The following is a 21,035-nucleotide window of genomic DNA, read 5'->3' as shown; positions in this document are numbered from 1 at the left end:
GGTAAATTTTATCCCTCCTCGCGTGCGTGGACCCGTGGGATTACCTGGGGGGGCCATGTCGCACACCAATACCGAACAACAATATGAAAATAAAGAAGATGTCCAGGGAGGTATAAAGCGGGGGGGGGGGGTGGGGGCGGAACCACCGCCAGAGACGAGAGGGGGTGGAAAAATAAGAGGAGGAAGGGCAGAAAGGAAGAAGTAGAGGGGAGGACTGAGAGAGGGAGGGAGGAAGAAGGAAGTGAAAGCTAGGAGATGAGAAAAAATAATACTAAGAAGGACAAATGAATTATCCTACTGTTGCTAAACTAAGCCTTGCGCACGTATGCGCTACCTATTAGTGGGTGTGGAAGACTAGACTCTGCGACACAGTGGGAGACGTGTCGACAGGAGAGAACCGGTATAATAAAAGATACCAGACTATTACCGCTATAAATGGAACATAGAAATAAAACATAAAAATAAAACATAAAAATAATAAAAATTCCAAAAACAACTCTATTTGTCGTGTTGCTGAACCTTCAGGCTGCATGTATGTGACCCCCTGTAATGTAGTGTATGTGAACACAGAGAAACGCATACACCAACTACTCGTCTGTAACATAACTATCACAGTGAACTTTGGTGCCTAAGATCAAAACAGTATTAAGCTATACGCAACACCGTGTCTTCTGAATCAGGGCTCCCCCAGCGCCGCCACCCCACGTCCCCAGAAAAAAAAAAAAAAAAGGGATAAAAATAAACGGGGAGCAACAAAAAATGCCTCCGTTACAAGTGGGGAACCATGGGGGGGAGGCGCAGCGAGAAGGCCTCAAAAGCATTTGGGTCTAAACAACCATTGTAGGCATTGCCACTCTGTAACGAGGTGCAAGGCCCTCAAATAACCCACATACATAATAAGCCCCTTAAACTATACAGGACCCACTCACGGAACCGTGTGTATATTTTATGAGATCAGGAAGGATAGTCCAATCAAGACTCTGGTGAGGTGAGATTGTCTCTCGGGGATATCCTGGACCTTGAGCGCCATTGTCGTCTACCGGATCTTTGGGGTCTTGGTGATGCAGAACGTGGGTTGTTGAAGGTGATTGGAAAGTCCAGCCAGTTGGGCACGGAGAAACCGGGGCACTCCAAGAACCCGAACAGGTCGGGAAGCTGTTCCGGCCATCGCAGCACGAATGAGTTGGTCCCTTTCAGAACAATCAAGTGGAAGGGGTGTCCCCATCTGTATGTGGCTCCTGCTGATCTGATTGCTTCAAGTAATGGTCGTAGTTGGCCTCTCATGCGTAGGGTGAGTCGCGATAAATCAGGGAAGAGTTGCACAGTCGCACCATCAAAGTCCAAGGGACCCCGGGTCCATGACTTCTGTAAAATTTCCTCCTTGATTGTGTAATAGTGAACTCTCGCCAATACATCTCTCGGTGCTGGATCGTCTCCTCTCCTAGGGCCCTGCACACGGTGCACTCGGTCCAGTTCCAGCTCATCTGTAGGTGGTTTGTCAAGCAATCGATTAAATATGGCCACTATCGTAGCTCTGAGGTCACTCCCTGATGTGGCTTCAGGTAGGCCGCGCACTCTGATGTTGTTTCTTCTGCTGCGATCTTCTCCATCATCTATGGAAAGTTGCATCAGGATCAGGCGTTTTTTATAATCAACATGAACCTTTTCCATGGCTGACATTCTGGATTCTAGCAGGGAAGTGGATGTTTCCACCTCAGATACCCTAGAGTCTACTGTATCTATCCTCTGCTTAAGGTCATGGATTTCTTTAGAAAGGGTATTCACGATAGTAGCTGCCGAGTCAGAGATGTCTTTTTTAGTGGGGAGAAGGGCTATCAGCTCCTTCCAGCCTTCAGGCAGTGCTGGCCCCTGAGTGCTGGCAGTCTGTACAGATTGCGCGAACGAGCAACTGTCTATCCCCGGGATTTCCGGGGATAGGATCGGGGAGTCCGGTCTGTGGGGGAGAGACCCGTTACCTTGAGAGGCACTGGGGGGCCCTTTGCTCGTCTTTTTGAGCGATGCTGTGCCCGCGTTGTTGTTGCGCGGCGGCGCCATCTTGGATTCGGGGGCCTGTGACGGAGTGGCTGTATTCCGCAGGAAATAAGCTGAAATGTCCGCGTTTTTGTTGGCTGCAGGTGTTCCCGGAGGTCTGTCCGTCATGGACATATAGTTGTTTGCACGGTAGGTGCACTAGATCCGGTTCCCAGCCTGAGCGAAGCACGGGGCTCCCAGAAAGAGCAGCCTCACAGCGCCATTGCCAAGCCACGCCCCCAGGTCTACAACCTTGTCCCTGACATCCTTGGCCAGATTTTTGGTCTTGGCCATGGTGGAGAGATTGGAATCTGACTGATTGCTTCCATGTGTCTTTCATACAGGTAACAAGCTGAGATTAGAAGCACTCCCTTTAAAGAGTGCTCCTAATATCAGCTCGTTACCTGTATAGAAGACACCTGGGAGCCAGAAATCTTGCCGATTGATAACGTGAGAGGTCCCCTTAAGCCTCGGTTCACACCAGAGGCAGCACGACTTGCAGGTCGCCTCACCTGCACACGACTGCCGGGGCGACTTGCAAAACGCCTTCTGTATAGAAGTCTATGCAAGTTGCCCCAAGTTGCCCCCAAAGTCGTACAGGAACCTTTTTCTAAGTCGGAGCGACGATTAGAAGGGTTCCATTGTACTGAACGGGACGCTACTTGTCAGGCGACCTAGGTCGCCTGACAAGTCGTCCCAGTGTGAACCGAGGCTTAAACCTTTAAAAGTAGTCTACTAGAATTACTAAATTACTGATACTGAAGGAGTAACAGAAAGGGTCTTCACAATGGAGATATCCAGGATCTTCGGCTAGCCTGGCATTGGTGCACTTGGTGTCCTGTTGAGCAGGATAAACAAAGGGGTACTTGAAAGTACCCTGGAAGGCAAAAATGATATGTAGGATGCTAGCCGTATCCTGATAGGCAAAGTGGAATGTAGTGACTGTTCAGCAGGGTGCAAGTGTTCCTACAAATTTGGGCACTGGTGAAGCAATGTTGCCTGACTACCGTGTCTTTAAAGATGGGCAAACACCCGCTCACCCGTCCTGTGACCAAAGGATCAAGAGACCAGTTCCCCGAAAAAGGACTGACTGGCCACCTTGTACCCGGATCACCCCACACCCTCAGGAACACCTGGAGATATAGCTGGGATCCCTCTCAGGCTGGATGTCCGTCGCCGTCCAACTCCTGGAACCGTGACAGGATCAGCACCCCGACCTCTGGAGCTGTCCGGGGATCAGCACCCCGACCTCTGGAGCTGTCCGGGGATCAGCACCCCGACCTCTGGAGCTGTGGCTGGATGGATCCCCTCCTTAGGTAACAGCAGCCCCTCAGATCACGTCTGTGTCTCTCTCACTTCATCGACTGACTTTTACCTCAGGACACAAAATGGAGTCTTTTACTTTCCCGTCAGCAAAACCTGCTGGGATTTGTATTTCTCCCTACATACCAGTCTATGGGGCCGTTTTGTGTGGGAACTGCATGTCCCAGAATCCATTGCAGCTCTCCCTGCAGTTCAGTACAGTCTCTCCCATTGGCTGTTGTAACTGTGCCTTTAATTGTTTTTCTTCTTCTGGCCAACAGGGGCACAAGAGAGGCTGCTGAATGCACAGCTCTGTGTGTGTCAGTTCACATTACATTACTCAGTCAGTGAAAACAGGAAGAAGGAGGAGGGGGGGGGGGAAGCCCATGCAGACATGACAGCCAGCTCTCTCCCCTCTTGTACATGCAGTCATCTGTGTTAATGTAAGTCTTTGGCTGCAATACCCGCTACACCTTATTACTGGACAGTCTGCTTTATACAGTTTCCTGGGTCACCTACCACCTTAAATCACAACTCTATCTATCTCAAGATGAATTTACTTTTGTTGCAATGTTCACGTTCAATCCACAAACCCCCCCAGCAGTACTTGTTTTCTGCCACTAGGTGTCCTCAGTCCAGTGGCCAGCACTTTCCCCTAAACCTAGGTCATCCCGGACAAGCCCCCAACCTGTGACTGGACAGTGAAAAGAGAAGCAACGCAGCACAGGGATGTTGGGAACCCTTCATAATGAGCACAGCGGGTGTACAGATCCGGAAACTCATCACAGGGATGGTGGGAACCCCTCATAATGGGCACAGAATGGAAAGTTTTGGATTCTCACTCTGCATTCAGTGATGATCAGTGCCTGGACCCCCCCTCCCTCTTCCCCCCTCCCTGGCCCCTCCTTGGCTCCACCCCATGCCTCCTCCAGTCTATTTAAGCAGTGTGTTGGGTGAGCTCAGTATCTGATCACGGGTCGATCAGCAACTGGGAACACTGAGAGAGCGTGCAGCGACATGGGTGAGACTCTTCATCAGCCCCCCACCTTCTCTCTGACTCTCCTCTTTCTGACCCTCTGTGGTGTCCTGTAGGGAGGTTCTCTTTCCCTCCATTGTCTGACAGCCTGATGAGTGATTGCAGCGTGTGTGGAGGGGAGATGAGTCCCCCCCCCACCTGGTTGTCATGCTGATCTGTTGGCTTCCAAATGACCTGAAACATGCAGAGGGGGGGGGGGAGTTGTGACTTCACTGGCTGCATGCTTGTTGCCCTGTCATGGGGGAGTCCTGGAGGCTGCACTGCCTTCTGACTTCCTTCTGAAGATGCTGACCCCCCCTGGCTGACACACGGATTGGGGGGAATTAGGCAGGTTGGGAGTTTTGCCTTCACTTGCTCCTTGCTTGGGGTGGGTGTTGAAGTCACAGCCAGGCGGGTGGCATTTTTCAGAAGGTCCAAGAACAGAGAATGAGGTCCCGGGACAAGGAACTCCTCTGACGCTGCAACCAGCATGCGGTAAGTGAAGTCACAGCTCCTGATTGGCTAGTGAGTGGATCCCCCGACAGCCAGGCAGATGGCATTGTGAGGAGGGGAGCACATCTTTTAAGGCACCCCCGTCGGGTATCCGGGCAGTGAGCGGGGTCCACCCACCAATGAGGGGGAACAGTCACAGGCGAGCGTCCAATCATGGACGAGCAACTAATCACAAATGAGTGTCCAATCACAGATCAGTGTCCAATCACAAACGAGTGTCCAGGGTTTGAAGAAGCTGATTGGCTCCCATGCACAGCTGTACCAGATTTTGTACTCTCCAGTTTTAGTAATCCTGATTATGAGGTCACTTTAGCGTTCCCTACACCCCCCCCAACACCCCCCCGTCCATTGAGGGTTTATAGACCCTTTAGGCATGCTGAAATGACCTCCTATAGTAATAATGGTTGAGAGGTCACTTTGGCGTGCCTTAAACATCGTCCATCCATTGGGGGTTTACAGACACTTTAGAATATGCTAAAACAGACTGGGGGTTTTCCACCGCTGATTACTCAGCAATCGCACACGGTGCTCAGAGCTGCTGCTGAGCACTATAGGGCCCCGACTGAGCGAAAAACCTCCTTCTCCCGGCCGGACCGCGACGATCCCGGCGTCCAATCCGCGGAGTCATAGAGGAATCCCAACAAAGATCCGATTGTAATGGATCAATTTATAAATCAATCCCATTTATCAATTTATAGCTAATCAATCCCCTACACATGATTTATCAGAATCCATGAGGAAAACAATCACATGGATTGGATATCGCATTGTCAGCCACGCCCCCTCCGCTATTCATATAACAAGCGCCCCTTTCCTCTATTCACATAGGGGGCGCCCCTTTCCTCTGTGCCCCTGAACTATAATCTCCTGTGTTGGCATCTATAGCACGCTCCTGTGCCCGCCCTGTAATCTCTCCCCACACGGAGCAATCTTACATGGCAGATGCCAACACCCTGTGTGCCCCTCCCAGAGTCTGTACAATTACTTACCCACAACCCGCTGACTACTGGCACACCGCATCTTATCACCTGATCCACCTACCGCCCTCAGCGACCCACCACCCGACCACCTGATCCACTCTACCGCCTGATCCACTCTACCGCCTGACCGGCCGCAGCCACTTGCCACCCTACCGCCTAACTCAACCTGCCTGACCGCCCGCAGCTACCAACCACCGTACCGCCTGACCATCCGCAGCCGCCTGACTCGCCCACCCCCCTACCGCCTGACTCACCCACCACCCTACCGCCTGACCGCCCGCAGCCACCCACCCCCCTACCGCCTGACCACCTGCAGCCACCTGACACACACCCACCTACTGCCTGACTTTCCCACCCTCCTACTGCCTGACCACCCGCAGCCACCCACCACCCTACTGCTTGATTTACCCTACCACCTCACCGCCCACAGCCACCCACCACCTTACCGCCCACAGCCACCCACCACCTTACCGCCTGACCGCCTGCAGCCACCTACCGTCTGACTGTCTGCAGCTGTCTGAACCCCCTACCGCCTGCAGCCACCCAAAATCCTACCGGCTGACTTACCCACCACCCTACCGCCTGATCGCCCACAGCCACACACCACCTTACCGCCTGACCACCCGCAGCCACCTACCATCTGATTTACCCTACCGCCTGACCGCCCGCAGCCACCAGACACGAGGCGTCTCCATCTGTGGGGTCAGCAGACGTGGGGCGTCCCCATCTGTGGGGTCAGCAGACGTGGGGCGTCCCCATCTGTGAGGTCAGCAGACGTGGGGCGTCCCCATCTGTGAGGTCAGCAGACGTGGGGCGTCCCCATCTGTGAGGTCAGCAGACGTGGGGCGTCCCCATCTGTGGGGTCAGCAGACACGGGGCGTCCTTGTTTGATGGTGGGGATGGTGTTCTTGGGGTCATAGGCAGCATTCCTCCACCTCCAAACACGGCGAGTTGAGTTGATGCCAAAGAGCTCAATTTTGGTCTCATCTGACCACAACACTTTCACCCAGTTCTCCTCTGAATCATTCAGATGCTCATTAGCCGACTTCAGACGGACCTGTATATGTGCTTTCTTGGGCAGGAGGACCTTGCGGGCGCTGCAGGATTTCAGTCGTTCACGGTGTAGTGTGTTACCAATTGTTTTCTTGGTGACTATGGTCCCAGCTGAGATCATGGACAAGATTCTCCCGTGTAGTTCTGGGCTGATTCCTCACCGTTCTCGTGATCATTGAATCTCCACGAAGTGAGATCTTCCATGGAGCCCCAGACCAAGGGAGATGGATAGTTATTTTGTGTTTCTTCCATTGGCGAATAATCGCACCAACTGTTGTCACCCTCTCACCAAGCTGCTTGGCGATGGCCTTGTAGCCCATTCCAGCCTTGTGTAGGTCTACAGTCTTGTCCCTGACACCCTTGGACAGCCCTTTGGTCTTTTCCATGGTGGAGCAGGGCCATCTTAGTGAGCGGGCACCCATGGGCACTGCCCAGGGGCCCCAGGTGAACCAAATAGAAGAAGCAGTGGGGCAAGGGAGTCAGGCTTAGCAAGCACAGGCAGTCCGGGGGCAGGGCTGCCATCAGGGGTACAGCCCATACACTAAGGGCCCGGCTGTCTGGCGGGGATGGGAGAAGGCAAGGGCGGGTGCAGGAGAGCTCCGTGCCTGCGCTGGATTTTGGAATGTGTGAGTGAGACATTGAGCTGACATGGGGCTCTTTGCTGCCCCCCTCTGGGGGCTGAGAGCGTACATGTGTGTGTGAGGGGGGGCTGAGAGCGTACGTGTGTGTGTGTGTGTGTGGGGGGGGGCTGAGAGCGTACATGTGTGTGGGTGGGGGCAGAGAGCGTACATGTGTGTGTGGGGGGCTGAGAGCGTACATGTGTGTGTGTGTGGGGGGGGGCTGAGAGCGTACATGTGTGTGTGTGTGTGTGGGGGGGGGCTGAGAGCGTACATGTGTGTGAGGGGGCTGAGAGCGTACAGGTGCGAGGGGGGTACTTAGTGCGTACAGGTTTGTGAGGGGGGGCTGGGAGGCGTACAGGTGTGAGGGGGGCTGAGAGCGTACAGGTGTGAGATGCGTAAATTGGGCAGGCTTGTACGGGCCCCATAGCATTACTTTGCCCAGGGGCCCATGATGTTATTAAGATGGCCCTGTGGTGGAGAGATTGGATTCTGATTGATTGCTTCTGTGGACAGGTCTCTTTTATACAGGTAACAAGCTGAGATAAGGAACAATCCCTTTAAGAGAGTGCTCCTAATCTCAGCTTGTTACCTGTATAGAAGACACCAGGGAGCCAGAAATCTTGCCGATTGATAACGTGAGAGTTCCTCTTTAAAGGTAGTTTACTAGAATTACTAAATTACTGATAAGAGTAACAGAAAGGGTCCTCACAATGGAGATATCCAGGATCTTCGGCTAGCCTGGCGTTGGTGCACTTGGTGTCCTGTTGAGCAGTATAAACAAAGGGGTACTTGAAAGTATCCTGGTAGGCAAAAATGAGATGTAGTGACTATTCAGCAGGGTGCAAGTGTTCCTATAAATGTGGGCACTGGTGAGGCAATGTTGCCTCGTGTCTTTAAAGATGGGCAAACGCCCACTCACCCGTCCTGCGACCAAAGGATCAAGAGACCAGTTCCCTGAAAGGCCCGACTGGCCACCTTGTAACGGGATCGGCCCACGCCCTCAGGAACACCTAGAGATATAGCCGGGATCCCTCTCAGGCTGGATGTCCGTTGCCGTCCAACTCCCGGAACCGTGACAGGATCAGCACACCGACCTCTGGAGCTGTGGCGGGATGGATCCCCTCCTTAGGTAACAGCAGCCCCTCAGATCACGTCTGTGTCTCTCTCACTCCATCCACTGACTTTTACCTCAGGACACAAAATGGAGTTGTTTACTTTCCTGTCAGCAAAGCCTGCTGGGACTTGTATTTCTCCCTACATACCAGTCTATGGGGCCGTTTTGTGTGGGAACTGCATGTCCCAGAATCCATACTTGTTGTCCTGTCATGGGGGAGCCTTCTGACTTCCTTCTGAAGATGCTAACCCCCCCTGGCTGACACACGGATTGGGGGGGAATTTGGCAGGTTGGGAGTTCTGGCTTCACTTGCTCCTTGCTCGGGGTGGGTGGCATTTTTCAGAAGGTCCAAGAACAGAGAATGAGGTCCCGGGACATGGAACTCCTCTGACGCTGCAACCACTGAAGTCACAACTCCTGATTGGCTAGTGAGTGGATCCCCCGACAGCCAGGCAGATGGCATTATGAGGAGGGGAGCACATCATTTAAGGCGCCCCCATTGGGTATCTGGGCAGTGAGCGGGGTCCACCCACCAATGAGAGGGAACAGTCACAGGCGAGTGTCCAATCACGGACGAGCAACTAATCACAGATCAGGGTCCAATCACAAACATTTGTCCAGGGTTGGAAGAAGCTGATTGGCTACCATGCACAGCTGTACCAGATTTTGTACTCTCCAGTTTTAGTAATCCTGATTTATGAGGTCACTTTAGCGTTCCTTACACCTCCCCCCCCGTCCATTGAGGGTTTATAGACCCTTTAGGCATGCTGAAATGACCTCCTATAGTAATAATGGTTGAGAGGTCACTTTGGCGTGCCTTAAACATCGTCCATCCATTGGGGGTTTACAGACATTTTAGAATATGCTAAATCAGACTGGGGGTTTTCCACCGCTGATTACTCAGCAATCTCACTCAGTGCCCAGAGCTGCTGCTGAGCACTATAGAGCCCGGACTGAGCGAAAAACCTCCTTCTCCCGGGCCGATCCCAGCGCTCAATCCGCGGAATCATAGCGGAATCCCAACAAAGATCCGATTGTAACATTTCATCGTGTTCTGATCCAATGGATCAATTTATAGATCAATCCCATTTATCAATTTATAGCTAATCGATCCCCTACACATGATTTATCAGAATCCATGAGGAAAACAATCACATGGATTGGATATCGCATTGTCAGCCACGCCCCCTCCGCTATTCATATAACAAACGCCCCTTTCCTCTATTCACATAGGGGGCGCCCCTTTCCTCTGTGCCCCTGAACTATAATCTCCTGTGTTGGCATCTATAGCACGCTCCTGTGCCCGCCCTGTAATCTCTCCCCACACAGAGCAATCTTATATGGCAGATGCCAACACCCTGTGTGCCCCTCCCAGAGTCTACACAATTATTTACCCACAACCCGCTGACTACTGGCACACCGCATCTTATCACCTGATCCACCTACCGCCCGCAGGCACCCACCACCCGACCACCTGATCCACCCTACCGCCTGATCCACCATACCGCATGATCCGCCTGACCGCCCACAGCCACCCACCTCCTTACTGCCCAACAGCTCGCAGCCAGTACCACCTGATTCACCCTACTGCCTGACCGTCCGCAGCTGCCTGACTCGCCCACCCTCCTACCGCCCGCAGCCACCCATTATCCTACCGCTTGACTCATCCACCACCCTACTGCCTGACCGCCCGCAGCCACCCACCACCCTACCGCCTGATCCGCCTGACTGCCGGCAGCCACCCACCACCCTACCGCCTGACCGTCCGCAGCCGCCTGATTTGCCCACCATCCCACCGCCTGACTCGCCCACCCCCCCACCGCCTGACCGCCCGCAGCCACCCACCATCATACCGCCTGATCCCCCTGATCGCCCGCAGCCACCCACCACCCTTCCGCCTGATCCCCCTGACCGCCCGCAGCCACCCACCCTACAGCCTGACCCACCCTACCGCCTGATCCCCCTGATCGCCCGCAGCCACCCACCACCCTTCCGCCTGATCCCCCTGACCGCCCGCAGCCACCCACCCTCCTACTGCCTGACCGCCCGCAGCCACCCACCCTCCTACTGCCTGACCGCCCACAGCCACCCATCACCCTAGCGCCTAATTGATACACCACCCTACCACCTGATCCACCTGACCACCCGCAGCCACCCACCACCTTACCGCCTGACTCACCCTACCCCCTGACTGCCCATAGCCACCCACCACCTTACCACCCACAGATATCCTCCACCCTACCACCTGATCCACCCTACCGCCTGATTCACCCACCACCCTACCACCATGCCAACCACCATGCTACCGTATGACTTGCCTTACCGCCTGACCGCCCGCAGCCACCCACCACCCTACCGCCTGATCCACCCTACCGTCTGACTCGCCCACCACCTTACCGCCTGACCCACCTTTCCGCCTGACTCGCCTTACCGCCTAACTCGCCTTACCACCTGACTCTCCTTACCGCCTGACTCTCCTTACCACCTGACTCACCTTACTGCTTGATCCAGCCTACCGCCTGACTGCCCGCAGCCACCCACTATGCTACTGCCTGAATCGCCTTACCGCCTGATCCACCTACCCGCCCGCAGCCACCCTCCACCCTACCGCCTGATCCACCCTACTGCCTGACTCACCCACCACCCTACCAGCCACCATGCTACTGCATGACTCACCTGACCACCCACAGCCACCTACCGCCCGCAACCACCCACCACCTTGCCGCCTGACTCACTTTACCACCTGCAGCTGCCTGACTCACCCACAACCCTACCACCATGCTACCGCCTGACCCACCCGACCGCCTGACTCGCCTTACCGCCTGATCCACCCTTCCGCCTTGCCACTTACCACCCTACCGCCTGCAGCCGCCTAATCCACCCTACTGCCTGACCGCCTGCAGCCACCCACCACCCTACCACCTGATCCAGCCTACCGCCTGACCGCCCACAGCCACCTACTGCCAGACACACCTGACCGCCTGCAGCCACCCACCATGCTACCGCCTGACTCACCCACCACCCTACCGCTTGATCCACCCTACCGCCTGCAGCAACCCACCACCTGACCGCCCGCAGCCACCCACCATACTACCGCCTGATTCATCCTACCGCCTGACCACCCGCAGCCACCCACCATACTACTGCCTGATTCATCTGACCGCCCGCAGCAATCTACCGCCCGTAGCCACTCGCCACCCTACCGCCTTACTCACCTTACCACCTGACCGCCCGATCCACCCTACCGCCTGACTTACCCACCACCCTAACACCATGCCACCCACCATGCTACCATCTTGCTCGCTTTACCGCCTGATCCACCTGACCGCTCGCAGCCACCCACCCTACAGCCTGACCCACCCTACCGCCTGATCCCCCTGATCGCCCGCAGCCACCCACCACCCTTCCTCCTGATCCCCCTGACCGCCCGCAGCCACCCACCCTCCTACTGCCTGACCGCCCGCAGCCACCCACCCTCCTACTGCCTGACCGCCCACAGCCACCCATCACCCTAGCGCCTAATTGATACACCACCCTACCACCTGATCCACCTGACCACCCGCAGCCACCCACCACCTTACCGCCTGACCACCCGCAGCCACCTACTGCCTGATTTACCCTACCGCCTGACTCACCCTACCCCCTGACTGCCCATAGCCACCCACCACCTTACCACCCACAGATATCCTCCACCCTACCACCTGATCCACCCTACCGCCTGATTCACCCACCACCCTACCACCATGCCAACCACCATGCTACCGTATGACTTGCCTTACCGCCTGACCGCCCGCAGCCACCCACCACCCTACCGCCTGATCCACCCTACCGTCTGACTCGCCCACCACCTTACCGCCTGACCCACCTTTCCGCCTGACTCGCCTTACCGCCTAACTCGCCTTACCACCTGACTCTCCTTACCGCCTGACTCTCCTTACCACCTGACTCACCTTACTGCTTGATCCAGCCTACCGCCTGACTGCCCGCAGCCACCCACTATGCTACTGCCTGAATCGCCTTACCGCCTGATCCACCTACCCGCCCGCAGCCACCCTCCACCCTACCGCCTGATCCACCCTACCGCATGACTCACCTGACCACCCACAGCCACCTACCGCCCGCAACCACCCACCACCTTGCCGCCTGACTCACTTTACCACCTGCAGCTGCCTGACTCACCCACAACCCTACCACCATGCTACCGCCTGACCCACCCGACCGCCTGACTCGCCTTACCGCCTGATCCACCCTTCCGCCTTGCCACCTACCACCCTACCACCTGCAGCCGCCTGATCCACCCTACTGCCTGACCGCCTGCAGCCACCCACCACCCTACCACCTGATCCAGCCTACCGCCTGACCGCCCACAGCCACCTACTGCCAGACACACCTGACCGCCTGCAGCCACCCACCATGCTACCGCCTGACTCACCCACCACCCTACCGCTTGATCCACCCTACCGCCTGCAGCAACCCACCACCTGACCGCCCGCAGCCACCCACCATACTACCGCCTGATTCATCCTACCGCCTGACCACCCGCAGCCACCCACCATACTACTGCCTGATTCATCTGACCGCCCGCAGCAATCTACCGCCCGTAGCCACTCGCCACCCTACCGCCTTACTCACCTTACCACCTGACCGCCCGATCCACCCTACCGCCTGACTTACCCACCACCCTAACACCATGCCACCCACCATGCTACCATCTTGCTCGCTTTACCGCCTGATCCACCTGACCGCTCGCAGCCACCCACCCTACAGCCTGACCCACCCTACCGCCTGATCCACCTGACCGCCCGCAGCCACCCACCACCCTTCCGCCTGATACACCCTACCACCTGACTCACCCACCACCCTACCACCCACCATGCTACCTTCTGACTCGCCTTACCGCCTGATCCACCATACCGCCTGCAGCCGCCTTACTTGCCCACCACCATGCCACCCATCATGCTACAATCTGACTCACCTTACCACCTGATCCACCCTACCGCCTGACCGCCCACAGCCACCTACCACCCTACTGCTTGATCCACCATATCGCCTGACCGCCCTCGTAGCCACTCACCACCCTACCGCCAGACTCGCCCACCACCATGCCACCCACCATGCTACCGCATGACTCACCTTACCGCCTGATCCACCCTACCGCCTGACCGCCCACAGCCACCCACCACCAAGGTACAGAGACTGATGTGACTGGCTCAATGATCTCTATACAGCACTGCGATATATGTCAGAGTTATATAAATGTATAATAGTGTATGACTGTGGGGGAGGGGACAATAGAGTGTAAGCTCCTCTGGTACAGAGAATAATGTGATTGGCTCTGTGTTCTCTGTACAGCACTGCGGTATATGTCAGAGCTATGGGGGCATCTTGTGACCAATTCTTGCTGTTTATTGCTTTCCAGCTACTAAGTGTGGATCATGTGGACCCGGATACAAGTCTCCTCTGGATGCCATGAAAGGTAGGGGCCCCTTGCTGTGAGCCCAGGGGTGATAGGGGGGGTGGGGGAGAATCAGAGTACAGCTGCAGGCTTTTAGTGTAGATATTTTGAATACGTGACAGGTCCTCTTTGCTGGGTTTTCCCCAGTTTCAGCTCTGCCCTCTGTAGGTAAGAGAGAGGCAAGATGTGAACAGAGGCTGCTGCCTCACTCAGAGGCACTGTGAAAGGGCCTGCTGAATCTTGGAGCAGCTCAGATTCAGGCAGTTCTAAGTTCTGCAGCATTTGCTGGGTAGAAACAAATTAGGTTCCTGTTTGTTCCAACCAAGAATAAGAAGTTGAACCTCTTTTATGACCCGGGGTTATCTGTGGTCCCCTGTATCCCACCACTCACCACGTCTGTCCTGTACAGGCCCCCGAGAGGAGCTGATCTACGTCGCCTGCATCTACCGCAACACCGGCAACAACAAGCCTGACTCCTTGGCCACGGTGGATGTGGACCCCAAATCTCCCCATTACTCCAAGGTGAGGCTCATGAATTTCATAGCATGTTTGTTCCTCGGGGGAGGGTCCTGAAACTGCATTCATGACTAATGAAGGGCTGTCCCACCCAAAAGGTATATTTTGTTTACAGGTGGAGTGTGGGTTGGAATTTTCTGATATGTTTTGGTAAACACAACATTGAGATTTGTTTGGCAGGGAATGGCTGTGACCGGTGTTTACTGGGGGAAATAGGCGAGTACAGACATTTGCTCATAGGGGGATGGGGGCAGGTACAGAGAGGTGCTCAATAAGAGAAGGGGGTGGGTATAGATAGGCGCCCCCCCTGGGGAAGGGGGGCAGGGTACAGCCAGGTGGTCAGCAGGGTAAGTGGGTGGGTATAGACCACTATGGACACAGGTGATCATCTCAGGAAGGGGGTCAGGTACAGACAGCTGCTCATCTGGGGAAGATGGCAGGGTACAGCCGGGTGCCCCCCTGGGGAAGGGTGCAGGGTAAGTGGGCAGGTACAGCCAGGTGGTCAGCAGGGTAAGGGGGCGGGTACAAATGGGTGCTCACTATAGGAAGGGGGAGGGTACATACAGTGGGGATGGAAAGTATTCAGACCCCCTTAAATTTTTCACTCTTTGTTATATTGCAGCCATTTGCTAAAATCATTTAAGTTCATTTTTTTCCCTCATTAACAGAAAAACACAGAATTGTTGACATTTTTTCAGATTTATTAAAAAAGAAAAACTGAAATATCACATGGTCCTAAGTATTCAGACCCTTTGCTGTGAAACTCATATATTTAACTCAGGTGCTGTCCATTTCTTCTGACCATCCTTGAGATGGTTCTACACCTTCATTTGAGTCCAGCTGTGTTTGATTATACTGATTGGACTTGATTAGGAAAGCCACACACCTGTCTATATAAGACCTTACAGCTCACAGTGCATGTCAGAGCAAATGAGAATCATGAGGTCAAAGGAACTGCCTGAAGAGCTCAGAGACAGAATTGTGGCAAGGCACAGATCTGGCCAAGGTTACAAAACATTTCTGCTGCACTTAAGGTTCCTAAGAGCACAGTGGCCTCCATAATCCTTAAATGGAAGACGTTTGGGACGACCAGAACCCTTCCTAGAGCTGGCCGTACGGCCAAACTGAACTATCGGGGGAGAAGAGCCTTGGTGAGAGAGGTAAAGAAGAACCCAAAGATCACTGTGGCTGAGCTCCAGAGATGCAGTCGGGAGATGGGAGAAAGTTGTAGAAAGTCAACCATCACTGCAGCCCTCCACCAGTCGGGACTTTATGGCAGAGTTGCCCGACGGAAGCCTCTCCTCAGTGCAAGACACATGAAAGCCGCATGGAGTTTGCTAAAAAAACACCTGAAGGACTCCAAGATGATGAGAAATAAGATTCTCTGGTCTGATGAGACCAAGATAGAACTTTTTGACCTTAATTCTAAGCGGTATGTGTCGAGAAAACTAGGCACTGCTCATCACGTGTCCAATACAGTCCCAACAGTGAAGCATGGTGGTGGCAGCATCATGCTGTGGGGGTGTTTTTCAGCTGCAGGGACAGGACGACTGGTTGCAATCGAAGGAAAGATGAATGCGGCCAAGTACAGGGATATCCTGGACGAAAACCTTCTCCAGAGTGCTCAGGACCTCAGACTGGGCCGAAGGTTTACCTTCCAACAAGACAATGACCCTAAGCACACAGCTAAAATAATGAAGTAGTGGCTTCACAACAACTCCATGACTGTTCTTGAATGGCCCAGCCAGAGCCCTGACTTAAACCCAATTGAGCATCTCTGGAGAGACCTAAAAATGGCCGTCCACCAACGTTTACCATCCAACCTGACAGAACTGGAGAGGATCTGCAAGGAGGAATGGCAGAGGATCCCCAAATCCAGGTGTGAAAAACTTGTTGCATCTTTCCCAAAAAAGACTCATGGCTGTATTAGATCAAAAGGAGCTTCTACTAAATACTGAGCAAAGGGTCTGAATACTTAGGACCATGTGATATTTCAGTTTTTCTTTTTTAATAAATCTGCAAAAATGTCAACAATTCTGTGTTTTTCTGTCAATATGAGGTGCTGTGTGTACAATATGGGGTGCTGTGTGTACAATATGGGGGGCTGTGTGTATAATATGGGGTGCTGTGTGTACAATATGGGGTGCTGTGTGTACAATATGGGGTGCTGTGTGTACAATATGGGGGGCTGTGTGTACAATATGGGGGGCTGTGTGTACAATATGGGGTGCTGTGTGTACAATATGGGGGGCTGTGTGTACAATATGGGGGGCTGTGTGTACAATATGGGGTGCTGTGTGTACATTAATGAGGAAACAAAATTAACTTAAATGATTTTAGCAAATGGCTGCAATATAACAAAGAGTGAAAAATTTTAAGGGGGTCTGAATACTTTCCGTCCCCAGGTAAAGGGGTGGGTACAGACAGATGCTCACGTGGTAAGTAGGTGGGTACAGACAGGCAGGTATCCTACAGGTGAGGTTCCAGATACCAGCTATGACTCACCTGCTCCTCCTTCCAGGTCATCCACCGCCTGCCTATGCCCAACCTGAACGATGAGCTCCACCACTCCGGCTGGAACACCTGCAGTAGCTGTTTCGGGGACGTAACCAAAGTCCGGGACAAGCTCATCCTCCCCTCTGTCATCTCCTCCCGCATCTACGTGGTGGACGTGGGCACCGATCGCAGGGCCCCCCACATCCACAAGGTGGGCACCCTCCAATCAGCTCGTCCGGTCCTCTTTGTCCATTTACTAACTTGTCTTTCCTCTAACTAAACCATCCCGGGGAGCCACCATCCCCTCCCTCCTATAACCACCATATCATCGTTCCAGGTATTTCTATAGGAAGTTAATGTGAGTACCTGAACCTGTCCTTATATCTGCCTCCTGGACAGCAGCTCTTGGATTGAGAGAGGGAGGGGCAATACTTAGAGCCAATCAGGAGTGCTGCATGCACATGTGCTGAAGGGAACATGCTGATGGAGGGGGGATGACCTTGTCGGTGTAGAGGAGAGTTTAGGGGAAGCTCCTGGCAATCTTGAGGCCCAGGAGAAGGATTTGAAAGCCAAATTAGGGAAAGTTCCCAGGTTTTGATTGCATAACTGCAGTAGAGAGAGGTAAGGTTGGGAGGCTGGCGCAGCTGTGTAATTCTCAGGACTGGCTGGGCGGCTCCCATGTATGTGCCTGGATGCAGGGCCGGGACAAGTGGTGGGCAAGAGGGGAGGTTGCCCTGAGCGCAGTGAAGCAAAATATGGACACAGGGTGGTACACTCATTCTACGGCATGTATTATTAGTAGGGGAGGGGGGTGCAATTCTGCATTTTTACCCTGGGGGCTGGACGACCCTGTCCCGGCACTGCCCGGCTTTGACCTGACTGGGATTCTCCTCTCTACAGGTGATTGAGCCGGAGGAGGTCCACAAGAAGTGCGGCTTGGGGTACCTGCACACCCCGCACTGCCTGGGCTGCGGAGAGATCATGATCAGCACTCTGGGGGACCCCGCCGGGAACGGCAAAGGTGAGCGCTATCTTCTGCGCCCGGTGGGCCTCCGGGTTTTATTTTTGGCCCGGAGCATTTCTTGTCTTTTTTAAAAGTCTTAATGGACTTTCCATGAGGATAACGTCAACCGGTTTCTGTATCTCAGGAGGCTTCGTGCTGTTGGATGGAGAGACGTTCGAGGTGAAGGGGAACTGGGAGGTGGAGGGCAACGCTACGCCTTTCGGCTACGACTTCTGGTACCAACTGCGCCACAACGTCATGATCAGCACAGAGATGGGAGCGCCGAAGATCTTCTCCAAAGGGTTCAACATAGAGGATGTGGAGGCGGGTAAGAGGGGTATAGAAGGGTAAAAGGGGTAAAGATCAGTAGAAGACGGGACTACTGGGAGCCAAATTCATCCATTACTACCCCCCCGTCCCTCTATTATACCCCAATCCTCCCTCTGTCCTTCTATTATACCCCAATCCCCCCTCTGTCCTTCTATTATACCCCAAACCTCCCTCTGTCCTTCTATTATACCCCAATCCCCCCTCAGTCCTTCTATTATACCCCGATCATCCCTCAGTCCTTCTATTATACCCCGATCATCCCTCTGTCCTTCTATTATACCCCAATCCTCCCTCTGTCCTTCTATTATACCCCAATCCTCCTTCTGTCCTTCTATTATACCCCAATCCTCCTTCTGTCCTTCTATTATACCCCAATTATCCCTCTGTCCTTCTATTATACTCCAATCCCCCCTCTGTCCTTCTATTATACCCCAATTATCCCTCTGTCCTTCTATTATACCCCAATCCCTCCTCTGTCCTTCTATTATACTCCAATCCTCCCTCTGTCCTTCTATTATACCCCAATCATCCCTCTGTCCTTCTATTATACCCCAATCCCTCCTCTGTCCTTCTATTATACCCCAATCCCTCCTCTGTCCTTCTATTATACCCCAATCCCCCCTCTGTCCTTCTATTATACCCCAATCCCTCCTCTGTCCTTCTATTATACCCCAATCCCCCCTCTGTCCTTCTGTTATACTCCAATCACCCCTCTGTCCTTCTATTATACCCCCAATCACCCCCCCAGTCATGTGACCTTTGCTCCTCCAATCACCTTCTTGCTCTATACTAGGACACTACGGTCAGAGTCTCCACGTGTGGGATTGGACGAAGCACACCCGCATACAGACGTTGGACCTGGGGGTGGACGGACTGATTCCTCTGGAGATCCGATTCCTGCACGACCCGGACGCTGCGCAGGGATTCGTCGGCTGTGCGCTCGGCTCCTCCATCTTCCGCTTCTACAAGACGGATGTGAGTGGTTGTGGGGGATGGGGGCTCAATGTTTTATTGGGAAAAAAAGTATCTTCTGCAGGTCGACTTTGTTGAGTGGTGGGATGTTGGCTTTCCTGCAGGTTCTTACCTGCATCGTGTTTTTTTGTTTTTGTTTTTTTATTTATTTATTAATTTATTTATTTTTACAAACCCCCCTACAGGATGGAAAATGGGCGGCTGAGAAGGTCATCCAGGTGCCAAATAAGAAGGTGGAGGGCTGGGCGCTGCCAGAGATGCCGGGTGAGTGGCTGTATAATGACCCTGATTGGGTGAGAGAATAGCTCCGCCCCCCCCAAGCTGCTGCCATAAGGACATACAGGTTTTTTTCCTTCCTTCGGGTGTACCGGCTCCTCCCCCTGGACTGACACGGCTTCCTCTGATTTCACTGCACAATGTGCACTAGAAGCTGCAGCAAGTAGGATAGAGCCCCGCTCCCTTACCTGGCTGGAGGACGTTCATAAGTTCTTTCAATCATGGAGGCTCAGCATCACATGTGGGCGTTACCTATGCAAATACAGCCCTGCCTAGGAACGCCCACTCCTCCCAGACTGACACCCGACCATCGAGGGCATTTTGATATTTGCATAACTCCTCCCACCGCTTGCCTCAGGGCTGAGGGCTTTTAAAAGGAGTGCTGGGAAGCTCTTCCCACCAGCTATTGATCTGCCTGCACTGCACAGAGACCCGGTGATGACATCACTGGGTCTATAGTAAAGCATATAAGGGCACAGGGGTGCCGCCCCCCACCCCTAATCCATACGCCCGGCCCCCTAATCTACATATAGGGCACCAGATGCATGGATTCCAATGGGTTTTTTTTAAATGTGTGGTTTTTTTTGAAGCATGTGATTAGAGTCTGAGGCTCTAATAGGCTTAAGAAAAGGGTGGGCACTGCACCCCGATCCCTCCCAGTTGTGTGACAATAGCGTATTCGCTATTGTCTTCCTCATTCTCCTCCTGGCCAGGGAGCGAGTCCTGAGACCCGATTGGCCAGGGAGTCTTGGGGGGGTCAAGGGGGGTAATGTTGGTTTGCTGCCCCCACCCCCGAAATTTTTAGCACCAGCCACCACTGATAATGGCCATGGAAAGGTTTGATTTGTGTGCCGCCATTAAGCTGTAAACTTTTTTTTTTTTAATTTAAATTTTTTTTTTTTTTTTTAATGACGCGATGACTTCTCACCCGCTGCAATCTCATCATAAACTTCTCATAAATGTTATCAACACAACGCTGGCGCCTCGGGGGGGGGGGGGGACGACGACTGCCTTGTATAATGGAGATCCCGTCACCTACTGACCCCTCACCCAGCAGCCCACCACCACCTCACCTCTACGCCCCTTTAGACATTAGAATTTTTTTTTTTGATTAGGTTATTTCAATAATTTCGTTTAGAAAATTTAATTTTGTTTATTCGTTTTCTAGTTCGGTTCAAATTTTCCAAATCTGGAAAATTCTAATCGGCATCCAAATTAATTTATTTTTCTTTTCCATTCCTTTAATGTTTGTTCTGATTTATTTTCTATTCTTCTTCTCTTTTTTTTTTTTTTAATTATATTCTTCTATTTTATATACTGTTCTGTTTTTTTTTTTTTTTTCTCACCTCGTCTTTCAGG

At 53.3% G+C, this 21,035-nt stretch overlaps 1 protein-coding gene across 1 annotated transcript in view; it reads left to right on the top strand.

Annotated features, from left to right (window-relative positions):
• The first annotated feature begins 4,300 nt into the window (after nt 1–4,300).
• Nucleotides 4,301–21,035, top strand: part of LOC141116756 (methanethiol oxidase-like) — a 105,390-nt gene continuing 88,655 nt past the window's right edge. The window contains exons 1-2 of the mRNA XM_073609161.1: nt 4,301–4,354; nt 14,048–14,104. Of these exons, the coding sequence (XP_073465262.1) occupies nt 4,351–4,354; nt 14,048–14,104 (61 nt within the window). The 5' untranslated portion in view covers nt 4,301–4,350. The remainder of the gene's footprint in view (nt 4,355–14,047; nt 14,105–21,035) is intronic.

The sequence above is a fragment of the Aquarana catesbeiana genome, linkage group LG13 (assembly GCF_042186555.1).
Source record: "Aquarana catesbeiana isolate 2022-GZ linkage group LG13, ASM4218655v1, whole genome shotgun sequence".
In the NCBI taxonomy this organism is placed as follows: Eukaryota; Metazoa; Chordata; class Amphibia; order Anura; family Ranidae; genus Aquarana; species Aquarana catesbeiana.
The sequence above is the reverse complement of the archived record's forward strand: the minus strand, read 5'-3'. Positions and strand labels throughout refer to the sequence as shown.